Here is a 12,643-nt window from a genome sequence, read left to right as displayed (position 1 = left end):
TTAATGTACCATCATATTCCCTCCTGATTTTTTTTTCAGTTCAGTTATCAATATCTTTTCAAGTACAATTCAAACTATTAGTTTGCCTATAAATCTATATTTGTTTAAGCACAGATTACAGGGCTTTCTTTTACATATATGTGGCCTGCTTGACTCATCCAGTACACACATGCTAACTTCGTTTAAATTTCTCCACCCATCCAAGGATGTGAACTAAAGAGGGCAGGGCTCCAGAAAAATTTCAGTTGCAAACTCCCAAGTTTTGGAATAGCTTCCCTCTGGCAAATAGGGCTAGCAATCTTACTCACCTTCTACAAATTTATTAAAGACAAGGCTATTTCAGAGGGCTCTGGAGAATGAGCAGTTGCTACTGCAGATATTTTGTTCTACATTTGTTTTATATTGATTTTGGTTCTTAAAATGTTTTATATTTTTATGACAAACTGCTTGGAATGGGGGGGGGGGGGGTGCTGGTGGTGTAAACTTTAGTCTGTAGGTGAAAGACATGGATACAATAATTCTTTTTCAGAGAAATACATGTAAGATTGAATCCTGTGTTCAAAAATTGGAAAATTACAGACCATTAAATTGTCTATGAAATCACCTAATGAAGTGATAGAGAAATGGACTGAAGGGCTAGCAATATGCAAGTGATACAGAATTCTTTATTACCTTCAGAATAATCTGGAATTGCTAGTACAGAAGCAACAATCATCAGTGGGACAAGAGCTTTTATATAATATTTTTGCAATTGTATCCATACTTAACCATGTTTCTCAGTAATGGTGCAGGAAAATCACTGCTTGTAGAGATTTAAAGAGGTATGATTAGAAACACTTTTAATCCACTTCAGAGCTAGATCAACCATTAAATTAAAACTCGCATACACCACAGATACCCTGTATCTCCTATCTATATCCTTCCCATGGCTATCAGTTGTTCAGTGGACCAAATTTTCTCAGTTCAAAAAAAGTTACTGACTCACAAATTGATCTTTCTAAATAATTTCACACAAAACGTCTAAGACATAGGTGGCTAATTTGTGTTCAACTGATCAGACAAATGCAAAAAAAGGGGGGCAGGGGGACGACAGATTTGGAAGCCTATACCGTTTTTGTATGGATAAATATTGGATGCGGACTATATAACCCACGTTCAGCTGAAATAACTCTGGGCCAATCACTGTCAATGAAATTACCGTGAGGAAAAGAAAAGTGCTAGGCGATCCGTCCTATCTATCTGTCTGTCTATCATCTATCTATCTATCTATCGTCGAAGAAAGCTGTGGTTAGCCTAGGTAAGTATGCTATCCGAGATTAGACACCGTCAACGGCAAACATTAAAGTTGTTGACCTCTAACAAAACTTCGCTTCTGTAAAACTAAAAATGGAAGAACTGCTCCCAAAACCCCAACGCTTCTCAATGTTCTCCCCGGGTCTTTCAGCCGCAGTCAGGATCGCGGCTCATAAGATACACGTCATCGGGTCGGCCCGCCCCTTCTTTCCCTCGCTCGATTTTTCACCTCTTCCTGTCCACTCCCATCACGTGACAGCCGCAAAGTCTGCCGGCCTAGTTTACCCAGTTGTCTGACTTCTTCAGATCCAATATGGCGGCTCCGGGCGGTCGTTGAGGGGCCGGTAAGGTGGCAGTTGAGGCCACGGCTCTCAAGCCCTGGACGGGGTGGGCGGGGGGAGGACCGTGTGGATCGGCGCGAATTCAGCTCCGGCACGGAGGGGAACGACGAGAGAAGAGTGGGCCAAGGCGGATAGGCCCTCCGGCAGGTCGTCCGCTGGAGCTCGGTGTGTTGGGCCATTCCGTCGATCGGAGAGATGGCCCAGCGGGTGCAGTCGATTCAGGAGTTCCTCCAGGATTCCTTTGTGCCTTTAGTGGCCGCGTTGTGTAGCGAGGAGGCAGAGAGAATCACCCGCAAGAACAACCTGGGCTTCTGTGAGCTGGTAAAGCCCTTCTGTCGCCTCACTTCGGAAGGTCGGTATCGCTCGGCGGGAGAGGAACTGGGTTGTTTACATGGCAAGGAGGGGGGAGTTCAGCTGTTGACACCTTCGCCAGTTGGGGGGCTGCCTGGCCTTTTAAGGCCTCTCCTTTGAGTCAGGACATGAGCGAGGAGTCTTTCTGCTGTTCACCTTTCTCTAAAGTTTGACAGCCCCGTAAGGCGGTTGCTGGCCATCGTAGTTTTCTGCCAGCTTCTACCGATGAACTCTGCTGATGATTCTGCTGATATATGGATAATATCTAGCAACGAGACTTAAACTACCTTATCCAAAATATTTTCTTAGTAAGCATGTGCCAGATATTTAAATGATAAAGCTAGATTAACCCCTGAATTGGGGTTGTATCGGGAAGATCTTACGATGGTAATTCTCTTCACCTCATGTGTAGGCATCTGCAACAAACTTTAGATGGGGCTGTCCTTGAAGATAACTCCAAAAGTGCTATTGGTAGAACTCCAGTAATTTATGGTAAATCCTAACAAGGATTTAGTATTATTATTGTATACCACCTTGGTTGCTGCATTGGCTACTTGTACGTTTGTGGGTATAATTCAATTGAAGGTTTTGACTTGAATGTCCATATGTGTGTCTTGGCATATGTGTAGTTGCCAGACTGCCTTTTCTGCTCAAATACAGCTTGAACACATCTTGAGAAATGGCCAAGAGTCTCACCCCATGTGCAGGGAAAAAGGTTGGGCCCCAAAAGCATACCTTCTCAGATTAGCCACCCCATGTCATGAAACACATTGCTCCCCTTATTTTGATGCAGGAAATACTGTAACAAAAGCAAATATAATATGCATCTGGAAATGTAAGATATTTGATGGGAAAAATTTACAACCAAGGCAAGTTTCTATTTGGTGGGAATTTAGAAAATGGACCTAATATTCATTGTGAATGGATGGACAACATGGTCAATATGGTAATGTAAGATACATTTTCTGAGTTGCAAGAACCCTTTATTTGTATTGTACTAAGTTGGGCTTATTTGTTCAAGTACTAGTATATCTTGCATAATGCAACTAACAACCCTTCTGTATTAGGTAGTGTACACTATGTGTATCCAAAGCTGTGACATATATATTTCAAAATAGTATAGGTAATTTTCTATTCACAACCATTCATTTAATGACCATACAAAGTTACAATGGCACTGGAAAAAGTGATTTATGACCTTTTTTTATATTTACGACTATTGCAGCATCCCAGTGGTCATGTCATGCCCCTGTTGGAGTTTGATTCTGAGGGGGAGATTGAGGAGCTGATAGGGAGTGGGAGTGTGGCTCCGTGGTTGTGGAAGAAATGGGGGAAGGGCACAGTCCAGCTGGGCATTCAGAGGAAGACCCAGGGCCACCCCCTCTTCATCCTAGGGCACGCAGGGAGGAATGGAGAAGGGAGCAACATGGCTTACGGGAGAGAAAAAGGCCCTGACCCCTTTCATTAGTTGCAGCTGGGAGAACAGGATATAAGAAGGGCGTTTGCACACAGCACCTTGCTGGAAGCAAAGCGTGCATTATCTTTGTTGAGGCTTATCTGGGTTTTGGCGTCCTCCCAACTGTATGTGCTTTGTTATCTTTTGGAAGTCTGCAATTTATTACCCTGGCCTGTTCTGTTAATTACTTCAGCGGGGTTTGTGTTGGTTTTTTATTTCTAATTTATCTGTACTTTGGGTTTGGACTTCATTTCTTCCCTTTGTAGACTGTTTTTGGAAGAGTTTGATCTCCAGCCGAGGATAACTGGACATTGGGGGCCAAGTTGGAGGTATTAAAGGGACTTCACCTATTTTTGTGACTTTGTTGCTTTTGTGCCATGCCCCGGGTCATCACAGGTTATGTGATCAAAATTCAGCAACTGGCATATATTTATGATGGTTCCCGGGATTATGTAATCTCCTTTCTGACCTTCTGACACTAAGTCAGTGGGGAAGCCAGATGAACTTAACAACCCACATTACTAACTTAACTGCAGTGATTCGTTTAACAACTGTGGTAAAATGGTCATAAAATGGGGCAAAATTCACTTAACTATCTGGCTTAGCAGTTGAAATTTTGGACTCAATTGTGGTTTTAAGTCAAAGACTACCTATAAAATAATATGTGCCTTGTTCATAGAAGTCAGAATATTATACCAGCAAACTTGATTTTTTCCAGGAAAAGTTGTGAATTGGCTACATTTTTTGGTTTTCATTGTGAAGAATATTTTTTTTATTTTTATATTTTATTTTATATTATATTTTATTTAAAATTTTAATAATTTTCATTAGTTTTCATTGTATTTTTGTGATTGTATTATTTGTTTAATCCCGGTTTTTTCTACAGTTTGATTATAATTATGAACATTAATGAGACACAATTTATATTTGAGTCAAATAAATTCCTATTACTTGACAATGTCACTATTTTACTCTGAACATTTTTATTTATTTTTAAGCAGCTGAAATGTTCTGCTTAAAACAGATAAAATTATGTATTTTTGTTTGACCATCAATCTACTCTTTAAAAGGATAAGTTTAAAATTTCCACATATGCATTTGTAATCTGTAATAAAAACAAAAAGAGTTAAATCTCAGAAAGTCCTCTTGTAGTCTAAGATAATTTTATTTGTATTTTGAACATTTGGAGCTATATCCAATTATGTTTTTTCATACACAATGCTAAAGTCAGCTGGCAATTAATGTTTTCCTAATGTGCTCTTCTGTGCTTCCTATATACAGTATAAGTTTCAGAGGACAAAGCAGTTTGGGGCACATGAACATGTTCAATGAGGGAAAAACAAATTAAGGATTAGATGCATAGTATCAGAACAGGTTATTTTTAAAACATTTATTTTCTTATTTCAGTGCATATGAGAGATCCTAATAATCAACTTCACATAATCAAAAACTTGAAAATAGCTGTCAACAACATTATTACTCAGCCACCTCAGCCGGGAGCTATTCGAAAAATTCTGAATGATGTGGTGACTGTTAGCCAGCCTGCTGAAGGATTACTAGCTAATGTGATTACTGCAGGAGATTATGATCTCAACATTAGTGGTAAGTAACAAAAAGATTCCCATATGTATTAGATTAAATCATTTAAAACAAGTAGTTTAGTTTACTTTATTGTCATTGCACCTCATACAATGAAAACAAATACCATCTTCAGTGCACATCATTACCATGAAAATAAACACAAACACTTATCCTTCACACTCCACACATTGAATTGAAAACCCGGACACCACACCACCACTGCACTATACAGTAGAATTCAAAAGAGCTACTGTCCTGGGATTGAAGCTTTTTTTTCAGCCTGTTTGTCCTTGTTTTTATTATTCTGTACCGTCTACCAGATGGGTAATAGTTCAAAAAAAGGGTGCCCAGAATGAGACGGATCTTTAAGAATATTTTGAACTTTCTTAAAGCAGCGGGAGCTATAAAGCTCTTCCAAAGAGGTGAGAGGGCAATCAGTGACCTTCTGGGCAATGACGTTAACCCTCTGGAGTGCTGTCCTATCTGCCACTGTGCAATTGGCAAACTGTACAGAGATACAGTAAGTTAAGATACTCTCTATGGTGCAGCGGTAGAAGGTCACCAGCAGTTTTTCATTCAGTTGTGCTCTCCGATAAGTCTCAGGTAGTATAATCTCTGCTGGGCCCTTTTGACCAGGGCTGCAATGTGAGCACCTCTTTTATGATAACGCCCAGAAACTTAAAACTGGCCACTTGCTCCACTCGGTCTCCATTAATAAGCAAGGGCTGGATGTCTGATATGTTTCTTCTATACAGAAAAGTTCTCAGAGATAGCACTGATCATTGGCAATATTTTCCTGCTGTTTCTCTTCCTTTATTCATCTTCCTTTAGTAAGAAGATGTTCCTTGGTCTTATTGGTGTTGAGGACCAAGTTATTGTCTCCACACCACGAAAGCAATCGGTTCACCTCATCTCGGCAGGCAGACTCGTTCCCCCCAGAGATGAGTCCTACCACTGTTGTATCATCTGCAAATTTAGTAACAGTATTACTAGCGTGAGTGGGAATGCAGTCATGCCCATAAAAGAGTATAGAGTAAGGGACTCAACACGCAATCCTGTGGTGTACCAGTGTTAAGAATAAGGGCTGAAGAGGTATGATATCCTAATATATACATGTGCACACACACAAGCGCATGCGTACACACATGCTACATGTATACACATGCACATTTTCTTTATGGGGAAAGTACAGTTCCTTCTACAAAAGTCTGACTATCATAAATAAAGTTTGAATGCTTCAGTTTTGTTTCTTAATCAAAAACCTTTACTTTTTCGATTATCAAAAACAAGGAAACATTTAGTTACATATACCGTATTTATCGGCGCGTATAACACGCACAGGCGTATAACACGCATCTTCATTTTAAGAGGGAAATTTCACCCCACTCCCACCCGCGTGCGCGCTTTCAATCCACAGTGTCCCATTCTGCCTGCCTGCCTGCCTGCCTTAGTTTCTGGTTGTTTGGGAGCAGCTTCGCTGAGAATAATAACTATTCGCTCTTTTACTCAGCCAAGCTGTTCCGATTCAACCATTAACGAAGGCAGGCAGGCAGGCAGAACGGAGCACTGCGGGCGGGCGGGCGGACGGGGTGGGGGAGAAAGGGCGCGGCGACAGGAAAAGCCCCCGCTTCTTTGAAGCAGTTTCTTCCTGTGCTGGTGGAGGAGCGAGAGAGCGACTGAGAGAGCTGACCCAGAGAGAAGGACAGGCTTCGGTTGCTTCCTCCCTCCCCTTCTTTCATTTGTGTCCTTGATCCCCGATCCCAGCAGCATTCACCGAAGGCTTCTTAACATTATATCGGCGTATAACACGCATACATCATTTGCCCCCTATTTTCAGGGGAAAAAGTGCGTGTTATACGCGATAAATACTCTGTATTTGGAATGATGTTTTCCTAATATATCACTTACTGTTAAAAGTGTTTGTACTGTACTTGTTATTATTGCTGTAAATTGTAGTACCTGTTAACTCTTTTATCCACTCAATATTTTTTTTTACAGAATCATAGAATTGGAAGCAATCTCTGAGGTGTAATTCAGACCAAATCCTACTTTGTACAGAAAAGTTCTCAGAGATAGCACTGATCATTGGCAATATTTTCCTGCTGTTTCTCCTCCTTTATTCATCTTCCTTTAGTAAGATGTGGTGGAGTAGGACTCAGCCATAAGTATTGCCTGAATAGAATATACACTAGTAATATGGAAGAGGTTTATTAGCCCTGAATTCTGATTGTACTATGAAATAATTTTATATCTCTATTTTTAAGCCTTCAAACTCATATTGACTGATCTTGAGAAGTCAAGCACGATCAGATCTGATTAGCATTGAATGTTAACCAGAAATTCCAGGATTATAGTTGTAATAAGAAGAAAGCTACCGTGTTTCTCATATAATAAGGCCGGGTCTTATTTTTTTTTGAGCCCCGAAAAAATGGCTAGGCTGTCTTTTCGGGGGTGACTTAATTTCCCCCCCCCTTGCATCTTCGGGCAGGCGGGCGGCGACGGCTTGGATGTTGATCTCGGCGTTGGTGGGGCACTTTGTATCAGGGTCAACGCAGGCAGCACCATATCCGGGTATGCAACAAAAGTACTTCCTAACAGCAAGCCCCCCCGCCATTTCCCCCCCATTTCGCATGTTTTAATATAGGCCTTAATTTGGGGGGGAGGGGCTTAATTTTATTTCATGCCTATAAAACATGCTGGGACTTCCTATTGGGGGAGGCCGTATTGTTGGAGAAACAGGGTATTACAAACAACTTTCAAAAAAACTGTTTCCACAAAAGCTACATTGATGTTTGTGAAGTCCTTACGAATTGAGCTCAGTTTGCAAATGACTTTTTTTAAAAAATCTCGATAATTTTGTTTAGTTAGATGTACTAACTTATAGTTCAGATCACTGAGAGAGACAAGGAAGTGATAGGGGGAAAAACTTTTAACAGAAAGGGAGAAGTGAAAAACTTCAGAAAGCACATTTCTGACTTAAAATATCCTAAAAGGACATAAGGTGTTATTGTTTTTTTTTTTTTTACTGTTTTTCAGTTTGAATCTTCTTTTTGTCTTAAAACTTCGTTAATTTTTTTTGGCATTTGTTCTAACATTTTGAACATAAATATTTTTAGCATATACATTCCAATAGTTTATTTTTGTAGTGAAAGGTATATAAAATTATATTACATTTCAGTGCAGGTTGGTCACTATTGCATCTGAATAATGCACTGTTGTGAAGTCTAATTTACATAATTAAGTAGTGTTTGTCAATTTGTTTTGCACAAAATATATGTATTTGGTTCCAATTCAATATTGCTTTTGAGTTTTTACTTGTTAGATGATTTAATTCCTAAACATCTTAATTCGGCAAAAAAAAAAAAAAAAAGTCATAGCTAACTAAAGCTGTTTTTTTGGCAAATAAATAGCTTTGATGTATTATTAAAGTAGTTAAAACTTAATGGTTGATCCTGAATATTTTTCTTTGAAAAAAAATGCTGTTGAACTCAATAGTATATAAATGGATGACATATTCCAGACCTTTGGTTTTGAACAACAAGACTATGCATTTGTATTCCTCTTAACCAGTTAGTACTTGAAATAAGTGAAGACTGCACTATAACTAAAAGTACTATTATATTATTTATATATATATGGTGGGACTTTGATTATATGCACCTTCAGAGTACAAGAAGACAGTTGTCTTCGTCAAAATGTTTGCAGTCTAGCATTCAATGTAATAAAAAATGATAGTTTCAATTGTTTATGCTTAGAAATCTGTCTGTTTTTTAATAGATGAATTTCATTGTAAAACTGATAAAGGGTTTAAAATGATTCACAGAGATATAAATATATATTGAAGAATTTGAAGAAACTGAGATGAGGCATCATATAGGAGTGGAAGGAATAAAGTTTATGTTCAGGTTATATTAAAATGGCATAATTGAACATTATTGTGAACTTTGAAGACAGTATCTGGGAAGACAGTATAGGGATTTAGAGACAATAATGCCATCATGTGATAAGAGCATTAAGCAAGTTGGATTATTTTGACTTGCATATTCCTGGATAAACATCAGGAGACTAAGATGAGAAAGATTGCAATAGGCTTTTGTTCCTCTCAAAGGGAGAGAGAATCCCATTCCTTAATTTTGGGAAGGGAAAGGGAAAAGGAAAGGAAAGTAAGTAAAAAATAAACTCAAATAAGTGCAGATTTAAAAGGGAGATGCTAATATTGTTAATAAGGAAAGAGGTTTGGGAAGTAACAATACACAGTATCTACTGAGTGAGTAAACCCAGTCAAGCAGAAATACTGGAGAAGCAGTTTAAGATGAAAACTTGAAGTGAAGGAAGAACATGAGTTGAATGTTATCTCCATAAAGATGATACAGTATAAGACTAGGCAACACTTCAGACTCAAAGAGATTGCATACCAAGGATGTTTGGTGTGTACTCTGAAATACCTTTATATACTTTAATGTCCTAGTACTGAAAAGCATGGGTTTAAGGCCATTCAAGAGCAGTCTGTTGAAAGGAAAGGGATGAAGGCCAGGACTGAATCATTCAGAATTCCTCGTAGCCACAGTTTTAAAAAAATGCAAAAGGAGAAAAAAGGAAGAACTTACATAAATACTCATTATACAAACATATGTGTACATTTATGTATTGATTTGTTTACATTTAAATAAGTTTGGTTGAGAAAAAGGAAAAGCAGATATTAAGAATGTAGATGATGTAAGTTCACTATATTTTATATAGTCCTCTGACAGACTCCTGGTGAAGAATGGTTGTTCAATGGAGAGAGATAAATGCTTCAGATCATTGTGTAACTGATAGCAAATTGGTATATTTCTAATCTTTTAATATTAGCCTTCTTTGCAGTCGTAACAGTGTAATAATCTATTTCTTGTGCCTGTTTTTAGTTTCCATATCATTAGTGTGTACTTAGAAAGAATGTATGGTAAATACCAGAGAAAACCAAAGAATCTTCCTGAGTAAAACTGATTCTGGAAGTATATTCCAGCCAATGTAACACAAAAATAATGTTGCTTTTCTTGATTTGAAAAATAGCATAATGTTGCTTTTCTTGATTTGAAAAATAGCTACTAACTAGTAAAAAATTATTGAGGAGAGGACTTTGGTTTGATTTTATTATAGTTTTAAAATTCTTTAAGCTAATTATTAAATGGAATGCAGCTAAGATAAAGGTATAGTTTTTTATTGTGTTTAAGATAATGAATCTCGTAAAAAGATTTGTAGGATCTTTCCTACAAATAATTCCTAAGTCAGGGCTAAGCATTATTTATATTATTTAGTGTATGTTATATCATACATGGACTAGCAATATATATCAACATTTCATCTAGATTAATAAAACACAATAAAATATAAATGTAAAAAAGATCTGTGTTCAAAAACCAAAGTGTGTATGCCTTCTAACTATTGAAGAGGAGCATTTTTTAAAAATGTCAAGTTTTTTATTTTATATTACTTATTATTATACATATTAATGCATGAACAGTGTGATACCTGGGTATCATACATTTAGTACAGATGAACATAATGTTGTAACTCATAATTATTACATTTCATTTTCACTGTTTCATGTTATTTAAACATATCTAACTACCGCCATTCAATTTCTAGACCTCCCTCTTGTTATTGCTTAGATCTTGTTATATTAAAATATATATATTGCTGTTCCCAACTCACTTCTATTTCTATTCTTTGGAGCATTGTTGATATAAAAAAATCAGATACTGTACCAGGATATGTCCTCAGCTTATAGCCAGTCACAATATGATCTACAGTTTGACATGGGACCTTGCAGTCATACTGAGGGGAGGATACGATGCTTCATTTATACAGAGAGTCACAGCAAATGTCATGTGAAGTAGAAATCTTATTCAGAATTGCCCATCGCTGATGATGTAGTTCAAAGCATAGCAACTTTTTTGTGGGTCATTTATCTATCTACCTATGTCTGAGTGTTCAGCGACCATTTTGCTTTCTATTGAGAATTGATGTTAAAGTGGCTGGGCAGATGTTGTGCAAGTGCCAGTGGGGGATTTCTGGATTTGAGTCTTCCAGCTGATAATTTGATTATCAGTGCTAACTTGGTGCCATCCTGATGTTTCTAGATTAATTCCTATTTGGGTTTGATGGGTAAAAAGTATCCAGAAGCACCTTTGCATTAAACAAATAATTTCTGATTACTTAAGCAATAGGTGTCAAACTCACCATGTCATGTGATGTATCGGGACATTTTTCCCTTCATGGAACTGAAGTGGGCATGGCTTGTGTGACACATCCGGCCAATGGCTGCCAGTTTGACATCCCTGATTTAAGCTAATCCCATTAACGGAAGGAGGAAAATTAATAGCAAATTCCAGTGGATAGCTTGGTTTAGAGTAAATCCATAGTGTACAAAATTCTGATGTTTTTTATACAAATGTAGCAATTTTTCCTGGACTGTTGATTTGCATATTTCAATTAATTTTTGCATAATATCACTTTTGATATTAATGTGCTTAAATTGGAATAAATCAGTAGCATGTTATTAAAATAAACTAAAATGTTAAATTTATTTTAGCCAAATCAATCTGGAGAAAATTTCAGTGTGTTGCATGTATACAGTTGAATTCCAATATAAAGAATATTTTTTTTATTTATATACTAAGGAATCTACAATTGTAGTTCTTGACTATAATCTGTGACATTATATCTTACTCTTGCCAACAGATCTATGCTATTAAAAGTAGATTTGAAATTTGCATTTCAAAGAAATTGAAAATTTCCTTTTTATTTGTTACTATTTACTATTTGTCATTTCTATTTATTATTTTTGATTATATCAGTTTTATGGGTTTTTTTGTTGTGATTGGTTTAATATGTGGATGTTTTAATTTGTTTTATGTAGTATGAAGCTAGCCAGAGATATTTGATTATGACAGGATGAATTAAATAAACAAATTAATTGATAAATAAAGCTACTCCCCCCTCATTTTGAAAATTATTATGGATTATTAAAAATATTCTGACTATGGCAATATTTGTTATGAATCTTATATCAACATTTACAGAAAGCTTTATTCTTGGTCGCCAAAGATGGAACCTATAGGAAAAGTTTAACTATACCGTTTCCAATCAGAAGAGCTTAGGCTTTTGCATCTTTTGATGGTAGCCTCTCCAACCTAGTGTTATCTGTGACTTCTATTAAAGAACTTCTTTTTCAGCTTCTTCTGACCAGCAAGCAGTGTTCTATAACCATTTGACAAAGAACTGAGATTTAATAACACAAAAACAATTTAACAGTGACAAGAGTTTGCTCTCACTATAGATCTTAATGGCCTCAATTCACTATCAGTTGTTCGTGCAGGAAAAAGAAATTGACTCAAATGGAAACAAAAGTTCCCTATCTCCTAGCTTTTCTTCAGGCAATTTTGGATAGTGAACTGAGATGTACATGCTATGGGGACTGTGTATTTTTACTGTTGTTAGTCATCAGAATTATATGCTGGGATTTGTCTAGTGTTGAGAGTTCTAACAGTGTTTTCCTTGATTGTAACTTGTTGCTTGTATCATTATTATTTATATTGACTGTTTCCTAGTATGATTTGATTGCCTATTTGTATCCTAT

At 37.1% G+C, this 12,643-nt stretch overlaps 1 protein-coding gene across 5 annotated transcripts in view; it reads left to right on the top strand.

Annotated features, from left to right (window-relative positions):
• The first annotated feature begins 1,571 nt into the window (after positions 1-1,571).
• Positions 1,572-12,643, top strand: part of TRAPPC8 (trafficking protein particle complex subunit 8) — a 74,049-nt gene continuing 62,977 nt past the window's right edge. For 4 of the 5 annotated variants that reach the window (XM_087961668.1, XM_087961666.1, XM_087961665.1 and 1 more), the window contains exons 1-2: positions 1,581-1,986; positions 4,849-5,043. In XM_087961668.1, the coding sequence (XP_087817794.1) occupies positions 1,830-1,986; positions 4,849-5,043 (352 nt within the window). In that variant the 5' untranslated portion in view covers positions 1,581-1,829. Of the gene's footprint in view, positions 1,987-4,848; positions 5,044-12,643 lie in introns of all 5 variants that reach the window. The other variant, XM_087961669.1, reaches the window with a different exon arrangement.

The sequence above is a fragment of the Notechis scutatus genome, chromosome 3 (assembly GCF_049901735.1).
Source record: "Notechis scutatus isolate UNSWTSFEM ecotype Mainland chromosome 3, rNotScu1.2, whole genome shotgun sequence".
In the NCBI taxonomy this organism is placed as follows: domain Eukaryota; kingdom Metazoa; phylum Chordata; class Lepidosauria; order Squamata; family Elapidae; genus Notechis; species Notechis scutatus.
The sequence above is the reverse complement of the archived record's forward strand: the minus strand, read 5'-3'. Positions and strand labels throughout refer to the sequence as shown.